The 22,169-nt window shown below is 33.0% G+C and overlaps 1 protein-coding gene across 1 annotated transcript; it reads right to left on the reverse strand.

Annotated features, from left to right (window-relative positions):
- Window positions 1-965: 965 nt before the first annotated feature.
- Window positions 966-21,768, reverse strand: LOC129231653 (GTP-binding protein 8-like). The gene is made up of 7 exons (XM_054866017.1): window positions 21,677-21,768; window positions 17,930-18,216; window positions 15,774-15,872; window positions 11,448-11,578; window positions 6,498-6,597; window positions 2,698-2,819; window positions 966-1,041 (listed from the first exon to the last, which is right to left on the reverse strand). Exons 2-7 carry the CDS (start codon window positions 18,203-18,205, stop codon window positions 966-968), a joined length of 804 nt encoding a protein of 267 aa, XP_054721992.1. The 5' UTR covers window positions 18,206-18,216; window positions 21,677-21,768.
- Window positions 21,769-22,169: the final 401 nt, after the last annotated feature.

A 22,169-nucleotide genomic window follows, 5' to 3' on the forward strand; every position in this document is an offset into this window, starting at 1 on the left:
ATATATATATATATATTAAATAGGTACCCATACTTATTTACTTTCACATCTCAGGTTAAATTTGACAGTTATTTAGTTACTAATTCGTTTATTAGTTACAATCTCAACAAGCCTCAATTAAGCACTGTAAAAAACTGTTTGCTCAGGGTTTTATGACTAGTATTACTTAGGGCATCAGTATTAGTCCTTTTTTTTAAAAATTCTTTATGAATAATCACAGATATTCATTCATCATCACACATGCTTACATGAGTAGCGATGGAAAACTATAAATCATAACTTCAAGAGACCTTTATCAGACCTAAATTGGCATTTCCATTTGAAAATATTTTTTGCATACACCACACAACTAAAATAAATAAATACATATTGAAATTAATAGTATTTTATAACTAAATTATCCTAAATGATCACAGCATAGATAAGGTGACAGTACATGTGTTGATGAACCATAGTTTCATCACAGGTTTCCATATAGAGAACAAGGGCTCAAAAACTTCACAAGATTTTTACTTAAGTTCTTCCCACTTTTTTTTTTCTGAGACACTTAATTTTAGACTCGTATGCATTTATTTTTGAGCGTATACACAGTTCATAAATAAAATACAGCAAAAAAAATCAACATTTAAACATAGCATGATATTAATATTACTTTTATAAATAAATAGGATGGAATCATTACTATATAAAATAAAACATTTTATAGAGGAACACAGTATCAACATAAGTAACAAAGACAAAAAATAAGCAGTTTATTTGTCAACAATCAATGGCTATACCTTTTGTATAAATAAAGTAATAACCATATTCAAACATCAAGATTTATAAATGAAAACATAGTGGACATGGCATGTAAAGTATCAGCAAAATAAATTAACAAGAGTTGTGTAAAAAATCTTTTGAAAACAGTTATTTGTATCATAAGCAATTTTTTATATAAATTGTAACAAGTGTTAAAGCTGATCTTACTGAAGATGCAAACAGCCTCCTATACTTGCAATGTAAGCCTGAAGATAAGCTAATCCTTCACCTGTTACAGAGCTAAATATGAAAAAAAAAATAAAATAAAATAGTTAAAGCTAATACATAAGATAAATTGCACAGATAAAATCACACAAAGTATGACAAATAAAGCAGCAAAACTATGTAAGCTAAACTTTGTGTATTTATTTATTTTTAATTACTTGTTTTCCATAAGCAGATTTAGGACAGTAATTCATCCAAACAATTAGATATTCTTTTTACGAAATTTTGAATTACCTATTTTGTTGCTCTTATGTCACACTATGTAACCTACATGTTCAGCAAAATTAGAGAACTATTTTTTTCAGAAAAAAACTTTTAAATGAATTTAGCCCCTAGTAAAGCAAAAAGTGCACATAAATTTTCAATTTCTATTAATGAAAAGGAATTCCATTACGTGAATGTTTTGTTTCAGAAATCTGGTTGTTATTCAAAGCATTAATTTCATCTTTCTTATCTGCCTACTTTTAGACACAGCAGTTCATATAACAGGGGTGTTAGTGATTCAAAATTTAAACAATTTTGGGCTGACAACACATTCTGAAACTGAAAAATTATTTTTAAAAAAACTTTTAAAATATTTTTGTTTCAATGATTTTTGTATGCATATTTGAAAATTTTTTACATGGTAAAGGGGAGGGGGTGGGGTCGAACTTCCTCATAGTTTCCAAAAATTTCACACTGTCTTCAGAAATTTTACTTGAGTAAGCTATTTCCCTTGATATAAGTAAAAGTTAATGCATATAAAAATGATATATATATATATATATATATATATATGCTGAACAACAGACTTTTTCTCAGCAGTCTGCAGTGCAGGTTAAAAACTCAAAATTCATCTTCAAATGCACTGACATTAGATTAATCACAAAATGGAAACTGGCACCAAGAAATAATGGTTAACCCAGAAGAACTCACATGCCTAACAGCACACAAAAGCTCGCTCGGGGTACCTGTATGAACTCATCTATTAATTTTTGCTAAATGAAATTTGTATGTAAAGGTTAACAAATTTCAATACCAATTTGTAAAACATATACTTTTACACATAAAAAAACAATTCAAGAATCCTTTATCTGATTATCACAACATGCTTCCAAGAAATACTTAATATATTTTGAAAAGAGTAACACAAAATCAAGGAAAACCACTGAAAATATGCTTAACACATCCATATTAAATTTCATTCATTTATCAGACCTAATAGGAGTGTGTCTTGAAAGTAAATTGTCTATATTTAACACAAGAGATTTGGGTTTTCTGCATTTGGCCCTCAGTTGGATTTGGCCATCAGTTACATTTCAAATCTCTTGAATTGCACACTTGAAAATAAATGACAGGTGATACTCAGCACCCACATGAGTTTGCCTGGGTTATGTGGTACAACTCTTCATTAGCATAAGTTGTATTTCAGTATGTTCACCCCCTTTCCCCCCTCTCCCATAACTGTAATAATAAGCTTAAAAGTTTTGTTTTAAGAAAAATGAAAAAAACTGAAGGAAGTAACTATGCAGAAAAAATAAATGAACTGAGTGTTATCAACTATTTCTCCAAAACACATATTGTTGCCTCAGAGCAACAGTTGGACATCTTAGTGTTATTCCTGGAATTAGATATCTTAGTGTTGCTCTGAGGCGATGATATATGCACACACAACACACAATAACACTTTACCTTATCATAAAAGGATGAGGGAAACAACAGCCTGAAACATTTCTATTTCTTATGTTTTGAAGATAAAGCATATTTCTCAATCTCTGTGATAATATTGCCTTATCAATCTTAGTCATTATTAGCTGCAAAATAATAATAATAACTTTAGTCCAAACTAAAGCAATTAACACACATACACAGAGAGAGAGAGAGAGAGAACAATACATTTAAAACTATAGTTTAATTAAAAGGATATTCCTACCATAAAGTAAAGCAAACATACACTAAATGAAATATTAATTGATAAAGTAATGGAAACAATGTATTCAACAGGAAAAAGGTAATTATATAGTTTATGATTTCACTAAAAACCTCTAATTAGAAAACAATTTAATACTAGTCGTACATAAAGCAAACACACATTAAATACTAATTGTGGCTACCATTAATAAGTAGTTTCTTTTTTTCTATCTCTTTATTGAATTCTTAAAGCAAATGTATTGTATGCTTTTGTTTTATTCATGTTTAACACGCAGAAAAATGGAATACAGTTGAAATTGCTGTTGGATGAAGTAAGTGTACAGAAAAACAAAACAAGCTATGCTAATTTAAACAAAATTTAAAATTCCACAACTACAAACGCTGTTTTCGGGGAATTAATGGGGAGTAGTTTTGATAACCTCATTTGTGAGGTAGAAACAAATATGAACGAAAATTAGCAAACAACAGATTAATGTAACGCTGAGGGAAACTAAATGGACCAGTTTATTTCCTAATAAAAAGTTTTCCAGAGATGGAGAGTACAGAATTCTCAGCCTATTACCAGAAGTTGAATAAATTAGAGAAAGCCATACTGTGTCCTGTGTCTCCCTCAAAGGGTCATGAAATTTTAACAAATACACTGAAATTTTTAAATAACTTCAAAAATAATAAGAGAGGTATTAATTAAGAAACTTTTGCAATAATTTGAACCACTGCTGCAAAATTAATAAGAGGTATGCAAGGCTTTTTTGGGTTATTACATGTCACTTTTCTATTTATATGTAGGCAGTAAATTAGCTCTGCTTGAGACAGTCTCTTCTTTGTGGCAGCTGTCTTCAGGTGCCAGTATAATGAAAAGAAGTGTCTGCCACCCGATCGCTTTTTATGGAACGAATTTCATCGCCGATAGTTATTGTAAAGTGTCAATATTTTTTATGTAAAATCTCTGTAGATTGTTCTTTTCTGTTGTGATTTTTAGATAGTTTCGTTTTTGTTTGTGCTGAGTTTATTTTTAAATGAGCTGTAAACAGTTGGTTTAAATCAGTGTTTTGGACTTAGTGTTGGGCAACAAATGTAAAATTTTAGTACCGTGTTTGCCTGAAATCTTGTTACACCAGGGTTTCCGTAATTGGTGCATCGTATTAGACGGAAACTGTGCTAAAAAAGTGGTGTTTGTTTGAAAAAGGACTACCTGTAACCAAAATAATGAAGTGCGGGTGACAAACAATGTTGTCTTTTCTGAAAAGTTAAAAAAACTGATGAACCCAAAATTAATGGAAACATATTTGGAGTTCTTGTATCAGACTCTGAGACTGAGACGTCTTCATTCACCTCTGACTTTTCGACAATTCAAAAGAATTGGCGAGTATTCATCAATGTCCGAATGATATTCATAAAATGATTAATTTTAAAGACAATTTTCGTCGGGTTTTTTTTTACTATTAATTAATGAAGTTTATTGTATTTTTTTGCATACAACATGGATGTGTGTCCTGTGTCGAGTATTATGCTAATATTGAATCAATATCTAGATGTATCATGTTCATAAAACATTTAATTTTTATTAGAGTTTTGTAGTATTTATTTATTGTATTTTGTTGGCTGGTGTGAATACTAGTCTTAAGAGGTTACAATACAACTTAACTAGGTCATTTTGATGTATTGAATTGCTATTAATTAAGTTTAATTAATAATAATTTAAGTATTTAATTTTTAACAGTTAAAATTAATTGAGTTTTCAACCAACTAATGGCGGATTTTGTGCTTTTGTTGACATCTAAAGAAACCTAAGTTCAAGAAAATTGTTGTACATAAGACGACATTCTTGAGCATGAGCCCCTAAAATGAAATTCCGTATCTGCCCCGGCATGTAGTGTTGTTTATTTTATGTTCCAAGGAACATGTAAAAGGAAAATTCAAGCTACATAAAATAAACAACTTTACAGACACAGAAGAAATCTTGGGGAAGTTCATCCTGTGGTTAATAAGTTAAGATTCAATACTTTGACGTTGAGGGAAAAAGATGCACAAATATGTGGCAGTGTATAATCGTACTCATTAATTTTATTTTTTAAACAGATAATTGGTGGAAAATGTGTAGGGAGCTAGAGTACTTAATTTTGCAAAGAAAAAAGAAATTTTTTTTCTTCATTTAATCAATTTTCCCTGATATTTCCCAGATTTTCCCCTGATTAACAAATTTCCTCGACTTTTCCCTGATCTGTAGCCACCCTGAGATATGATACAGTGCTTGAACTGTTCAATATCTTTTACAAAAAGAGAAAAAGTTCCGTTATGTGAAACCAATGTCATGACAGACTCTTAAAGTTCATAAGAGACCAAGGGTTGAACATGGCAAAAATGCGTTATTATGGGTAAAAAGTGGGATAATGTTATGTTTTCCAATGAGAAAACGTTTGATTAGGATGGACTAGATGGTTTTGGCTGCTTCTGGTACGATCTCCGAGAAAGGGGGGGAATCTCAACACATACATTTGGATACTTTTCAGTAATGGTCCGAGGAAGTTTCGTAACAGACGGAAACTATACCAATATTTTTCGTGCAGGGCATAATGAATTCTGAGAGTAATGTTGATGTACTGAGCAATATTTTTAAACCAAAACCACTGTTAATTACAAGTTTAAACTATTTGTTCTAGCAGAATGATGTGTAGTTATTTGTTTCTCAAACCTCAAAATCATTGCTTGATGTTTATTGTGTGAAATTACTGTACCGGCTGTACAAAAGGCTCGATCTAAGTTTAATGGAAACTTAGTGAGGCATTCTGGCACCCAAAGTGTTAAAAAGTGGTATTTAATACCAAAACACACAAGAACTCATTTTCTCCATCGAAAAAACCTGGATAAAAGTTTCCAAGAACGTTCTTCAACTTCCATGACATAAAGATTGATAAAAGTGATTGAAAAGAAAAGGGGACATTATTGATTACTAAGGTTTTTCAGGGCAAAACGCTTGATGTCCTTATAATTTTGTTCAGTTTTAACAATGACATATCTTTAATTAATCACGGCAAAACATTTGTCATTCATATTTTCAAATGTTGTGCATTGCAAAATGGTTTCTAGCAAAAAAGGCATTGTGTGTATAAATTTCACTGAATTATTTCAGAAATTTTTTTTTCTGCTGTCCTTATAATGCTAACCACCACTGTAGCTTGTTGTCGTAATTGTAAAGGAAGGTTTTGATCACCCCGTTTTAAATTACAATTCAAGTAAAAATAAATACTACTTTCCTTCAAATATTTCACCAAATATTCCAGGCAAAAGTCTTTAAACTCGATCAATTTACGTAACCCTAGAAGATTTTTAGAAAATCATATCCTAAGCCTATTAAAATAGTTTCATCTGGATGAGTATATATTTGCTGATAGCAAAATAAATAAGTAATAATTAAAAAATAGAGATGAAAACATTTTATTTATTTTTTAATATTGGGTTTTAACACTAATGTCAATTTCCTTATATTAATCTGATTTAATACAGTACAACAATTACAAATTCAAAACATTTCATACAAGTCATTCAACTATTAAACTTACTCCATAAGGTACATTGAACTCCTCTAGCATGTCTAATGCAACTTCATCCCATTTTTGAAAACCAACTTTGCCATCCACAAGCAAAAATGTTCTTCTTAAGCTAAATAATAAAAATGATAAATCATACAAGAGTTTAAAGGAGCAAGCAAATAGTTAAATTACGTTGTAGCAAACGTATATTTCATTTGGTTAGATACAAATCAAAAGTTTTTTTGGAATTCAAAACAATTAGCGAAAAACATTGCATTACACTTACAGTCACTTTAAAACTTAAAATAATCCTCCAACTGTATTGTTCATCTCCTAACTACTGGAATCCAGCCCTTTTACAAATGCAGCATTTTTTTTTTTTTTTTTTTGTAACTAAAAATGTTTTGCCAACTAAACAAAAATGTCATTAAATTACATTAACAGCCGCTTACAAATGTAGATCATCCTGGAAATCTATTGTTTATCGCCAAACTCGCCAAGCAACCCCGCGACCATAACCCAGCCGATTAGCGAGCAAAGCAAAATCCAATCAATTAGCGATCAACAAAAAATGTTCTTTAATCAAAAGGAATCCCCTTTCCCCTCTCTGATGTAACCTAATCATTTTTTTTCAGCTAAAATAATGCATAAACACCCTTTAAAAACCAAAAAATTGAACCTCGTTCTGACTTTACCTTATTTGCAGCCAATAACTCAAAAATTTTGGCCTATGGAATAGTTAACAGACAAGTTGATCATGGACTGCGTAAACCGTTTCTGCGGTCTTTTGTAGTGACCGACGTGTCTTTAACCTATAATCGGTGCAGATTTTTTGCACCACTTCAGCCTCTCGGTTGATCTTAGAAAGAAAAGATTAATTAATATGGAGACATCTCTTCACACACCGGTGACTTCTAAGAGCATTTTACACTCTTGGGTTTGACAATTTGTTCATCCACCGAGTTCAGTAGTCTTCTCGCTGAGTTCCCAGCAATTACAAGTCACTCTTGGGCCAGTCATCAACACACAATACTGTGCATCATACTGTGATCCAGGGTTCACTGGTCACTTCTAGGTCAAGACGCCTGCATCCCAAGCTACACGATGCTGTTAAATTGGAGTTCGAATTTCTCCTTGCTCAGGGCATCATTAGATCCTCGAAGAGCCCATGGAGCTCACCTCTACATGTTGTGCCGAAACAGGATTCATCTGTGCGCCCAGTAGGAGACTACAGGAGACTTAATGCTGTGACGGAGTTTAACAGTTATTCTACACCATACCTACATGATTTTGCACATGCACTCCATGGGAAGAAGCTTTTTTCTAAAGTTGATATTTTTGAGGCATTCCATCAAATTCCAGTTAATGAGTCTGACATACCTAAGACTGCTGTTACGACCCCCGGGGATTGTTTGAGTATACTAAACTGAATTTTGGCCCTATGAACGCTGCACAGACCTTTATGTGTTTTATGCATGAAGTTTTGAGAGGACTGTCATTTTGCTATGCTTACTTGGATGACATACTCTGTTTTTCGGATTCGGAAGAAGAACAAAAAAAAAACATTTGTGTGAAATTTTCCAGCATCTTAATCATTATGGATTGAAAGTAAATGTGTCCAAATGTGTGTTTGGTGTTTCAGAGCTTACCTCTCGAGCATCTCATAACACTGCAGGGTATCCGGCCTTTTCCATAAAAGGTGCAGGCGGTGTTAGACTATCCACAACCAGCAACTGTGGCTGATCTTCGAAAATTCTTGGGTCTATTGAACTTTTATTGTCACTTCATCCCTCATGCAGCTGATAAACAGATAATGCTACACAATTTGTTGAAGGGATTGAAGAAGAAGAAAGATGAACACAAGATTGCCTGGACTTCCAGTGTAGTCGAGGCCTTTCAACAATGTAAGCAGGCCCTTGCTAATGTTACAATGCTTGCTCCTCCTTCCAAATCAGCGGCTCTGGCACTTCATGTTGATGCTTCTGACTATGCCATTGGCGGAGCCTTTCCTACAGTGCATACGATCGTGAGCTGCTTGCGTTATACTCCTCTATTCGTCACTTTCGCCATATGCTGGAAGCAAGGCAGTTTACAGCGTACACGGATCATAAGCCGTTGATATTCCCTTTCTGTCAGAGGCATGATAAGTGTTCGCCGAGGCAGATACGCCAACTGGATTTTATTTCACAGTTCACAACATCTATTGTACATATTCCAGGTTCCGAAAACATTGCTGCAGACATCATGTCTTGCATAGCTGCCATAAATGTTCCAGCAATTGCAGCAGAGCAAGCTGTAGACAAGGAATTGGAATTATTTTTGTCTTTGGATAAGGATACATCTTTGCAACTGAGGAAAATCACCCTTCCGGAAGCCAATGTTGAATTAACATGTGATGTGTCAACAGGCTGTGCTCGACCCTTCGGTTGTCGCCAAGATGTTTTTTGTATAATTACAAGAGGCGCTGCAAGATTTTACAGAAATTTCATGAACCTTTTTCTTTGGGGGCTGTTGTCTCACCAGGTAGACAATTCTGATGGTATTTCAGGGCACAAAGGAATTAAAATTCAGCTCCTACTGGTGCCATATTAATATCATGCACAAATTGGTACCCTCTTTTTCAAATCATCATAATACATTTTGCTTAAGAGAAATGTTATGTTTGTGCACAAGAACATTTCGCCAAGCAGGCATGTATCCATACAAGGGTACAGGGGAAAACCCCCGTCAATCAGCATTTACAAGGAAACAAAATAATGATGTAGTAGTGGTTGATGAAATATAATTTTCTAATAGTCAGTCTATCATTTCTTAACAAAACTTCATAAATCAGCAAAAATATTTGTTCGAAAAGAGTTGGTACTGGGGAAGAAGTTCCATCAGTCAAACACTCAAACGCATTTTTCTCGTAGCTTTTTTTGACTGACAGGGGTTTTCCCATGAACCCTTCATATGTTAATGGAACAAATTTTCTGCTTTTATGATGAAACAGTCTGCTTGCAGTAAGCATTCAAATCAGAGGCCGCATTCACAAGGCACTTTTAAATCCATATATCCCTGCTCCCGCTCAGAAAAAAACAAAGTTGTAAATTTCCTTGTGAGATGAAAAGCAGTGATGTTTCAGAAAAGTTGTATTACCAGTGTCGCAAACAAGCTTGGCGACTGCATTCTGAGAAGAAACATGGGAAAACACCAGTCGGAAGCAAAAGCAAGCAGATCCCCATTTTAAGGGTTAAAAAATGGAATGTGGTGACAGCCAATTTTAGACAGGTTACAAGAGCTCCATGCAAACACGGCTCAGGCGTTAATGAAATCATGCATGAACCAGGGAGTTAGTGAAATCATATCTGTATCAGGGTTAAACAAATAAATTGTATGAACATGAACATTTACCCTTTATGTTTCACTGCTAACATTTTCAACCTAATATAATGAAATTTTTACAAATCAATCAGACATCTCCTGCAACAAGTAAGTAAGAATAAAAATTTTGGAGGGGGATATACTTATTTCAGGGGTAACTCAATCAGACAGATTTCTAGCAGTTTTGGAAAAGGGAAAATCAAGTTTTGTAGCAGAAAAAAACCCCTTTGCAGCAGGCACACACACAAAACTAAGTTTTTTTAGCAGTAAAAACCATTTTTGTAGCAGAGAAAAATCAAGTTTGCATTTTTAAAAAAAGCAGTAAAATCATTTCGATATTTTAAAAAGAAAAAGTTTCAAGTTCTTTCGATCGGACCCAAAAAACAAAGTGAGTTGACATAAAATCTTAAATTCTGTACCTCAGAACCAGACTGATACAAGTCCAAAAATTGTGATTTTCCGTTTATTAGTGCATTGCATATAGAACTCTATTCTGCATCGAGCCATGCAAACGTAATTCTTTTTTTAAAAATCCTTCTAATTTTTTTACCAGAGAACATGTGTCCCATCCTTTGCATGCACTGGAAAAGAGTTTTTTCTCTCTCCTGTAAAATTACCATAATGTGACTTACCTTCTTCTAGCTCTTGAGGTACAGAATTAATGCTCCCTTTTTTAGCTTATATCTCTCAACAAACATATGCTCACCACTTTATGCTAATTCAGTTCAAAATGTATTAATGAAAAATAAATGAGCTCAGCAAAGGCTGGACACCAAGCAACGAAAACCTTATTGCATTCCACTGCCATCATCATAAAAGTTTTTTCTTTAAAACAAAATATTTTTTTTACCTAATTGAAAATTATTCTTTAATGTTTCTTTTCATAGCTTTAATGACTGATATATAATCAAAACACTGCAAAAAAGGAAAAAAATAATCACATTTGAGTAATTCATTATTTCCAGGCTTTTGCTTAGTTTTTTTTTTTTTTTTTTTTTTCCTTTTTTTTTTTTTTTTTTGAGAACAATAGAATTCCTTGATTTCTGAAACCTAGCACAATCTTAAGAATTATCTTAAAACCTCATACCAAATATCTTTGGTGAGCCAAGAAAAAACTAAGCTTTCTCTTGGTGAATAGTGTTCATCAGAACTAATTTGGATGCAATTGGATTGAAAAACCCAATGTGTGAGCTGACAAATAAGGTCCTCAACAGAAGATACAATGCAAAGGTTGTAAATAACCATCAACACAAAGTTATTAATGTTTGAGCGATAAAATTGCATAATGAACAAAAATGATCGAGTGTTACAGAAACAATCAAATTTGGATGTGCATAAAACAAATGTTCCTGGCATGCAAAAACGTAATAACCTCGATCCTCCCATGCTTGTAGCAGATTTTTCTGTTTGGTACTATTCTGCACAATTGACAAAGGAGTGTGCACCTCATTAGTTTTTAGATCTTTCTAATGGTCAAAAAACAAAAAATTCTTAGTTTTCGGAGGAGGGATATTATCTACCCACCTATATATTTCTGAATGAAAGATTAGTCCTCATTAGATATTTTAACACAAAACTAATACACATATATACAACAGAAATTTTTAAAAAATTCACTTTTTTCTAGTTTTTAGGTAGCCTTCCACAGCTTTTAAGAAACTTTCTGGCTGTCTAAAACCATATCCAGGCATGTCAACAAGGCATAAAAGATTTCCAACTTGTATGAAGTTTACCATCTGTTCTTGGTTCTGTGAAAACAAAACAAAAAAAAAAAGAAAAAAAAGAACAATATGAGAACTAAAACCAAAAAATATTCAATAAGATTTAACAACTATGCACAATTTTTAAACACTTGTAACATAAAATACATTTTATTTTAAAAAATGTAGCTTTTGATGAAAACTTTTCAGAAATATTTAAGGAGAAAAAAAAAAGAAAAATATACTACTGAGAAAGTTTAATATGGTAGTGAGAACCATTCAGACCTTACCAAAATAGCCAGTCTAAACAAGTTCCCAGAGTTGTCACTTGTGTTTGAATATATGTTGAAATATATGTTATGCATAATTTAATTTTAATCAATTTGATAACTTATTTATTATCATACGAAAAACTTTTCAAGTTATCGTAAAAAATGGGTAAACTTTCCCCCAGAGATTTATGTTAACAGCAGCTGTTAAACCCTCTTTTTCTCAGGTGCTGGTATCTTGTTTTTCTAATTTTGTGTGTGTGATACCTCAGAAAGTTTTCTTGTATATTTCCGTAGAAGTTTTCATGCATGTTTCTCGGGTTCATTTTCATGATCTGAAACTAAATTCATTTTATTTTATTTATTTATTTTATTTATTTATTAATTTTTTATTTATTTATTTATTTATTTTTTTTCAAATTTCATTGGTTAATATCAAAATTTTCCAAAATTTTGGGCGAAAATATATATATTTATTTAATACTAACTTTTATTTTTAGGTCAATATTAGGTTCAGAGCATGAAAATAAACCAGAAAAACATGCATGAAAAGTTTTACGGAAATATATAAGAAACCTTCTGAGATATCATGCACACAAAACAAGAAACCGGCATCTGCAAAAAAAGAGGGTTTAACAACTGATGTTAAAATGAATGTGTATGGAGAAAGTTTACACATTTTTAGGATAACGTGAAAAGTTTTTTGCGTATGGTTATAAATAAGGTATCAAATTGTTCAGAATTCAATTAGGCATAACTAATATTTTTTCCAGAAAGTCAAAAATTTTGAAGGTTAAAGGTCCTTAGACCCCTTAAACATTTAAAAAACTTTCTAGCTTTTTATGAAATTGCTTCAAGAATATTAAAAAATATAGTCTTATGCCAACACGCAAGGGCAAAAAAATGCTCTTCAAAGTGCAATCATTAGCGCCATCTTCAGACTTTTTGTTCTCTTACAATTACGTCAGTCCTGGAAATTAATAGCCGGACCATGTATGTAATGTAAGGAAACAAATTATAGAAAAAATGCATTAAAAAAGAAAAAAAAAGTGGGAGGGGGGGGCAAATAAATAAGCCAAATAGAAGGAGAATGCTGCTTTGAGATCAACTCTTCAGCATTGGAAATATCGAAGTAACAAATAACAAATCCACATAGCAACATTAAATGGATAGTTAGGCTCAACCTGGATCTAGAATTTGTTACTTTGAGATTTCCACTACTGAAAAGTTCAATCTCTAAGCAGTATTCTCTTTGTATTTGGCTTATTTAATTTTTCCCCCACTGTTTTCTTTTTAGTGTGCTTTTTCTATAATTCATTTTTGTACATTATTGTACTTCGCTTTATTAATTACTACTTTGCGCATTTTTAAGTTAAAGTTCCTTTTAGGGTTTTTTTTTCTTTTTTTTTTGTTACTGTTGGTTACTTTTTCTGTAATTCATTTCTTAGGCATGAATGCCTGTTAGCAACAACACTAAATAATCCTATTTCATCACCTCACAACAACAGTAGTAAAAGAGTATGTTTTTCGTTACTTTCAAAGTATTATCAATCATTCTGCATGACTGGGGAGAAACACTTATTAGCACCTGATTCGTGTTGGTTGAATCGACCGAATGTTTTCACTGTCGTTCACCTGAGCGGAACTCCGTAGTGGATGATGTCACATCAAAACTTCTAGACGGAATCTGATGGCAGGTGTGTTTAGCGATAGCAGTGACGAGTGTCTGTTCACATGACTCGGATATGCTAATGACTTTGGGATATTTAAACCACCCGCAGTTTAATGTTCTAAATGCATATGCTCAGTGTTCGTAATAGCCTCTAAATAAAATAATAATGTTGCTACTCTTTAATATTCATGTCAATCACTATGATTTACAGCACTTGGTCATGCCAACTATATTCTAATAACATTTAGCAATTTTTCCAGTAAAGCAAGGACGGGTCCAAACATTTTTCAAGGAGGGGTGTGGTTGATTTTTTAACTTACCTCTTACTATGCATCTGATTTACACATGCTTGGGGTGGAGGGGGAGGGGGAGCTGCCACAGCATTTTTATCTAAATCATAGCAGTCTATAAAAGGAGCTTTCTAAACCTATTCCTCTTATTTTCGGGTGAAAGGAGTATTTTTAAACTATGCTTTAGAACTTCAATTTTGCAATAATTCTGGGGGAATGTTTCAAAATCCCCTCTCCCTAAAATCATTGAATGTCATCTAAAATTGCGCTTTTTGGAACTTCTTCAGTTTTGAAAAATTGTCAGAGGAACATCACAGAACTCAATCCTTCCTCTAACTCTATCTGAGATGTCTACACTCGCATTTTTACGACTCAAATTTTGCAAAATACCAGGAAGAAGGCCTCCAAACTTCTCCTTCTAACGTCATCCAAGATAGTCTGAAATTGCCATTCTAACACTTTAATTCTGAAAAGTCTCTGGGAAGAAGATTCAAGCCCCATTACTTTCCTTAAGGTCATCAAATATGGCTTATACTTGCTTTTTAAGACTTCAATTTGGAAAAATTACCGATGTAAGTTTCGTTGAGGTAGGGGCCATCACCCTTTCCTTGCATCCATCCTTGCAGTAAAGTAAAAAACATTTCCATGCAACCTTTTAGCTCAATTATTATACACCTTTTTTCTACATGCACCATTCTGTTACGTTGAAAAGTATGATTCTTTTTGTTTAAATTTAGATTCAGTGACAGTATCAGATTATTTAAATTCAAATAACACATTGTTTTCGTATGCCATTGAAAACTGAATTTTTAAATACATAGTAAGAAATAAGGATTACATATGACAGTGAGCTCTTACAATTCACAAAATGTGTTTCTGAGTTAACACTAGAATTACGGCAGTCATTTGTGCTTTACAATTAAAAAAAACGCAGTCATTTTATACCTAGAAATACGGCGGGGGTCATTTTGACCCGAGAAGAAATCTGCATAATTCCCTACATAATGTTATATACAGGGTGTCGAGGAAAAGACGTCCTGATTTCAAAATTAAATATCTCGAAAACAAAGGCGGATATTGGAATAAAATAAACGGTATGTTTATTGTGAAACTCATAAAATCATGTACAGAAACATGGAAATAGTAACAAAAATTGTCAACAGTGGGTGCTGTATGTTGTAGTTGCAATAGAAATCTCCATAAATAGTGCTGCAAAGGGGTTAGGTGCTTCAGCAGTAGTTTTGCCTCTCAGAGGTACTTACATTAACGCTAGAAATTATCATCCAACCCTTTCACAGCACTATTTATGGGGACTTCTATTGCAATTACAACGTGCAGCGCACCCTGTTGGCATTTTTGTAACAAATTTCTAAGTTTTTGTACATGATTTTTATGGGTTTTGCAATAAACATACCATTTATTTTGTTCCAATATTGGCCTTTGTTTTTGAGATATTTAATTTTGAAATCAGGGAGTCCTTTTCTGGACACCCTGTATTTGTAAAAATTAGCTTTAAAAAAATGTAAATAAATATAAAATAATAAGTAATAAATAATAATAAAAAAAGCAGTTTATTTTAAGGATGCAGAAACTTTAATGATCTATAATGCTTCAAATGCTAGCAATAATATGATCTAAGAGGCATTTTTAAGTTTCTGCTCTGTTTCAGTATCAATAAATGTATTCACATTTCTTTTTTTTTTCTGAAAAAGGTCAAAATTACACCTGCCAATTGTTTCAGATATATTCATTTAGTTTGGGTTTTAAATAAATCTAATTTTCTTGAAAACCTTATATTATTACACATCAGAATGATTTAAGAAAAGTCAAGGAAGGATTAAACTTTTTATGGTTAAAATGTCCCCTTTCATAGTTCAAGTGTTACAGCAAATAAAAAAGTTTTCAAAGGGAAAATTTATAAAATCAGCTCATCAAAAAATGCATGCTTTATCTTTCGGAAAACAGTAACAGTTGTATAAGATTTGTAAATATCAAGAACTAATATAACTTACTGGTTTTTTAGCAATTTGAATGTTAAGCCCAGGAACTTTGACTAATAACGCTCGAAGCAAAGATGACTTCCCAACATTGCTGCGACCAATGAATGTCACCTAAAAAGAATAAACACCGAGTATGACATATTAGTACTTTTTATCTCAAATAAATTATGAAGTATAAAGTATGAGGAAAAACAATTGTTTTGATTTTCAGTTCAGTTGTTTTAGATTACACTAAAACTTTGCAGCCTTGTTGGAAGCAATCTTTCACCATTATATGTTTATATTAGTTATTCAAAGACCTTTAAAAGATCCAGTCACTGAAACTTATTTTTAAAAAAAAGGAGCACGAAGATTATCAAAAGGGCATATTTGCTAACCTTACAGACAACTAAAAACACGAAAATGCTTAAAAAAAAATTTTTTTCCTTGCTCAAACACAAATTAAATTTCCCTGAATCTGGGGGGTTTTTTTTGTTTTTTTTTTAATAAGGAAAACAAAAGAAAAGAAACAAACAAAGTAGAAATATAGCATTAGGTAGATTTATCTTGAAAAATGAAAACAATACAACTTGTTGAACTACCTGTAGTTACTAGTCAACTGTTTAACAGTTACAGGCAGACTGGCTTTCGCGATGGTTTTTTATGGAACTGCCGGGACTCCACTCAGTGGTTCAAAAACTGATTATTCCATATTTAAACTACTTTGAATATATCCTCCAGGAAGTCTACTTATGTTCCAAAAGAAAAAAAATGGCAATCGGGAGAACTTCTTCAATAGGGTGTCCCATTATGTAGGAAAAATTTTTGCTGAGCCACCGTGTGGCTATAGAAGGTGTAGATAGAACCCTAAAAGGATAAAAAGGTTCGAACAAAATCATAAGAGGTGTCACCTTCGTACTTGAAAGTTACTTTCCTCAAATTCTTCCTGTGGTTTCCCTAGAGGAACGCATGCAGATATACTTCAATCCTGATTAAAGTCGTCTCCTTTTAGGAGCCCTTCACAATATAATGTATATAAAGAACAATTATAAGAGTTCTTTTAGGATATGGTGGTAAGCACTACTAAAATCTTTTATTGAAAGTAAGTTAACTGTAAAGAAATTCCGAAACGTACTGGTAATTTCCCAGGAGCGTTTCGGGACTTTACAGATTTTCACAAATTTCCTGCAAAAATTAAGTATATTTGTCAAAGAGTTTCTTGAATGCAGACTTCTCAATGTTTGGAAAAATATTTTCAGCTACCAGTTTAAAGATTAACTGAACACATTAACTGTATCGACTTCAGGGTAATTATGGTCCAACCTGGATGATTAAACTTCCACTGATAGCGAATATGTCTCTGGATTCCGCAGCTCTGCACCGATTGCAAGCAAAGTGGATACTTGAAACTTGCAATTCTGTCTTGGCGTTGGCCGTAAAGGCAATAATGCTTTTAAAGTTCTATTGGCAAATCAGGGAGACGTCAAGCAACTACTTAAAACCTACCTTAATTTTCTTTGAAGGATCCAGAAACATGACTGGCTTTAACCGGAGATATTTCTGTACTATCTAGAAAGATTTAAAGATAATTTCAGAAATGTTACTGCCTTTTAATGCAAAACTTTCCTGTTTTTTGCAAGATATGTTACTGGCAGAAATTGGGCACATCAGCTGCCCACAATTTGCCAGGAACCTTTCTAAATTGCTTTTACAGTGTAACGGGAAAAAATATAATAACTGAAAAAGGATATCAAAATATATGAGTTAGGTAATTCTCTCTAAATGATTTGATCCTCAATGTTTATGTTGAAACCAAGACTTTGTCAAGAAAATTACTCATGGATGTGCGAGAGGGCAATAGTTTTTGTCAATAACGCTGTGCAGCGTCCGCATGAATTCCTTAATTCCCTCAATTCCTCTGGACTTATCTTCATATAATCCTCCCTTCCTCTCCAAATAAAAATAATGCCTATGAAACTGTCTAAAACTGAAAAAAATTAGAGGGTGCCATTTCCAAAAACTGGGATGTGATGGGGGAAATATATTTGAATTCATGGGGTCCTTTTACATAAGTATCAGCAAGAATTATGTCAGAAGAATTTAGAAGTTTTAGTTTTGCTGTGCAGTGTTATTGTCCAACATTTTTAAAATCATAGAAATCATTAGAAAACAAAATAATAAATACAAACCTCGGGTAAATTATACAAAGGAAATTGTTCAGGATCAGACACAGATGCAAGAAACTTTATTGTATGGCCATCACTTGGCATGAATATTTGTTGTGCTTTTTTCATATCTTCAATGCTTGGATTAAAAGGAGTATCATTTTCTCTCAATAATGGCTCTTCAATATATTGCTGCAATTCTGAACATGGATTTCTAAATCTCTTATCAATTTTTTTGACACCAAGATAAGATGAGAGTTTACGAACAACCAAGAGGCTTAAAGCATAAGGCTTATTCATCTTCACATAACCTGAAAGATAACTGTTTTTAATAACTCACTGCTTTCTTAATTTAAAACAAAAAAAAAGTTTCTGCAGTCAAGGATTGCAGTTTTGAAATACAACTATTTATTATTTTTTGAAATGAGATAGTGAGAAGCAAAGGGATGTAGGTGTAAATTTTCAAGTTTTGAATAAATCATGTCTGATATTCAGATCCTAGGTAGGATTTCACTAATTTTTTTTCTGAATCCTGCTGTATAGCAGCACCTACTAGGGCTATGAGTACTATTTCTTGCCCCAAAGCAGAGTACAGGTTCTCCTATCATTTGTACTGGTTATCATCAAATTTTCAATTTTGTCACTAGTTGCCCTTTGTTTTTCACTGCCTCACATGTTCTTATTTCATGCTTTATGCTGTATAGTATTATATACAGTCAGACCTCCATATATCGAAGTAGCAAATTGTTGGAAAAAATTCGATATATAGAAATTTCGATAGATAGAAACGATGTTATTTTATTCTAAAAGTCTCCTAAAACATTAAAAGTAAAGCTAATTTACGTGTATGAAACCCAATTTCTAATTGATACGAGCATCGGATTAAATAAAAGTTAATAATTAAAAAAATAACAGAAATTACATTTTTGTGTCTTCATACATCTACATTCTTCTTCAATTCAACTTGATTCGCAACATTTGTGGATTTTTGTTTTGACAATGCAATCGCAAGAAAAGTAAAAAATCAATCTACTTAACTTGAATGATTTTTACTGCAGCTAAAAAGACTAGGAATGATAATTAACAGACCAAAGGGAGAACTTGAAACTGATTTCACAATGTTACTGGTTACAACCAAAATTTGAAATAAACTTGAGGGAATTTAAGAACTCCAGAACGAAACAACGACCTATCTACACACCCCTCAACCACAGATTCCTTATGAGTTTCGTAGCAACCTTTAGTGAACATAATATTTTCACCTAACCATCATTTTTCATGACACAAAGTCTAAAGTGGAAAAAAATCTACGAATGGCTCAAGAAACAATTCGATATATAGGGATTTTTTCGATATATAGAAACAATTTTTCTATATAATGAACATAGAAAATTGCTGGGATTTCAATATATAGAAAATGTCGATATGTGGAAGTTCGATATATGGAGGTTCGACAAAATATTATTTCTCAAAGGCGTTTCTTTGAGAATGCAATAACTTCTTCAATACTTAACCAAATTTCATAAGGTATTGTTAAAGTTTTTTTTTTCACTGCTTTTGATGAAAAATAATGAGGCAATGCACATTATGGTTGTTTTGATTCAATGCAAAGCATCCTGAAATGGGCACCTGTTGGCTCACTTTATTAGAGGGTTGTGTTAATTATAGGAAAGTTGTGTGTTCAAACCATCGAAGGTTGAAAAATATAGTTTTAAGGGCTTATTTTCTAGCAGAATTCTGATCCAAATTTTCATGAATGTATAATCTGAACTCATTGCTAGATTCTGAGGTACAGTTGTGTAGTTAAAATCAGGAAACAAGACAATAATTTTAACTTGGGAAATTCCAGCATAACTTTGTTAAAATATTTTAACAAAATAGAGGCATTGGTTACAATTAATGTTTTGCTTTACTATGAGTTGCTTTAGTGTAGGGCTTACAAAACTGTACTGCAGTGGGCAGGTAAAAGGCAGTAACTACAAATATTTCATTTTTCTCACAGATTGTATGCTAGTTTTATTGTACAAGCTTGCTTATTTAGCTTCCGCTAAAAAAATGAGCGTAAAAAATCTCCCAATGGCAGATACTGCCATTTACCTGTCCACAGCAGTATAGTCCGTGGATCCCTCAGGGGTCCCGCAACTTTTGGCAGGGGGTTCACACTAAATTTTGAAAAAAACAAATGCATACCTAAACAACATCGAATGATATTTAAACAATGCTTTTAGATTTGAAGGGGTGGGAGCAATAACATGGTAATCTACACTTCGTGCAAAATCAAAAGGTAGAAATGTTGTTAAAAATTTTAGTGATGGGTTTCAAAAATTTTAATAAGTTTTAAGCATTTTCTTAATTGTTCAATGTATGAAAACTGAAACCTGGAATGAGAATACAAATTTATTCTTGGAAAAATATAGGAAATCCATCGTTGGACAAATGAGAGTTTTTCTTGCTCTTCCAGCAGATACACGAGGAAGAACTTTAACTTCAGATGGTGCTTGTGAAAATAGTCCTTTTATGAGCGGTGTTTGAATAGAAAAAAAACTGCAGAATTAGGAATCCTGCGGGATTAACGCCACTAAATATCCTACTGGATCCGAGAACGTGATTTTAAACCCTAGTGGGCTACCATGTTATTGCTCACAGCCCTTCATTTGTAACCAGAGTTTTCTCTTACAAAGTAATGGAATTGTCTTTGGAGCACGAATTAACGACATCTTGAGGTAAAATGCTGCAATTGGTAAGACTTAAAACTGATGGAGGAGGGGCGCTTTGTCCTTTTGGAGGGACACAAATAACTAAATCTGCATTTTAAGATCCACAATAAAGAAAAGGTATTGGTCATCTCAATAAACCAGCAATTTAGTCTAAGAGCTGTGCAGGGGTGCTGAAGAGGCTATGGTGCATACTGCACCACGGGTAGGAGTGGTATTTCAAAACTTTTAGGACATAATTTTGATAAAATTTCAGGGCAATTTTATGACAACAAATATCAAGTTTTGACAAATCACATGTAACTTATAAATTTGATTTTCTTAGTAGATGACCAAATGCTTCAAATTCAATCTTTTATTTTTTAACACAATGACATTATGAAGTAGACAAATTTAATCTTACGATTTGATTCTGGGTTAATTTAAATGGGTAATTTAAACTTGAAATTTACATAGTCTGTTTCATACGTTATCCTGCTTCCGACGTGGACGTCATTTTCTGTTAGTCCCTGTAAAAGGCCATACTGATAATGTTAAATTATTCCGGATATCACGTTACCTTTTTCGGAAAGTTCGTTTAATACATTTTTTTACAAACAAATGGAATGAGATATTCGTTTCTAAAATCTTGGTAGAGGGTATAAAAACGTCTGACACCTTAATTTAAGAACTGCACGATTGATTAATTCGGTGCATGTGGTAGGAATGGCTACCTTTGGTGACCAGATCATCAAGTGATATATTGCTTACTTTCGAAGAAATTAAAAGGTTAATAAATAGCACTGAAGGAAATCGACATCGTTCAAACGAGGTTTCGGATAATTGTGGTTCTATTGTATTTCAAAATAAGACATCCAATTTGAGGTTCAGAAAAAACAAACTTCATCTATTTACCTAACATAAATTTCAGAATTTTACAAAGAGAGCTTTTTGCAAAGTTGAAGCAGACGACAGATATGTAAACATATAATTACCGAAAACAATACAAAACAACCTTTTATCAGAACAATGAAATTATATGCCAAAACTCATACTCCCGAAATCCGAAGCGTTTCACTTTACGTGCTTGTTGCTTGCTAAATCGAACCGTTTCTCTTCTCCCAAACTTTAGCTAAATGATTCTACACAGAAACCAAAACAAATCGTTTGTGTTGATAGCAACCAGTTGCAACTCAACTCAATGTCATGTCGGGTGCATTCGGAAACAAGGATCGGTCGCCTCCGCGCCACCGCAAGCGTTCGGAAACGCTAGACGCGGAACCGATGACGTCACTCAACCGCGTTCGGAAACGCTAGACGCGGAACCGGTGACGTCACTCAAACGCGTTTGGAAACGCAGCGTTCGTTTTCTGGCGGGTACCACTTGGTACTGATCGTGTTTCATTTTTTGATCGTGACGCACGTGACTTTCCCATCACGAAAGTTACGCTTTGATTGGAGCGTCGTTTCCTATTCCTATTCAGAGTCACAACTGACTGCAACTGTATTTATATCGAGGACTGCATACTAAGTGCCTTGCCTCCATTATTTTATCTACCGATAGATGGCAG

The sequence above is a fragment of the Uloborus diversus genome, chromosome 10 (assembly GCF_026930045.1).
Source record: "Uloborus diversus isolate 005 chromosome 10, Udiv.v.3.1, whole genome shotgun sequence".
Classification (NCBI taxonomy): Eukaryota; Metazoa; Arthropoda; class Arachnida; order Araneae; family Uloboridae; genus Uloborus; species Uloborus diversus.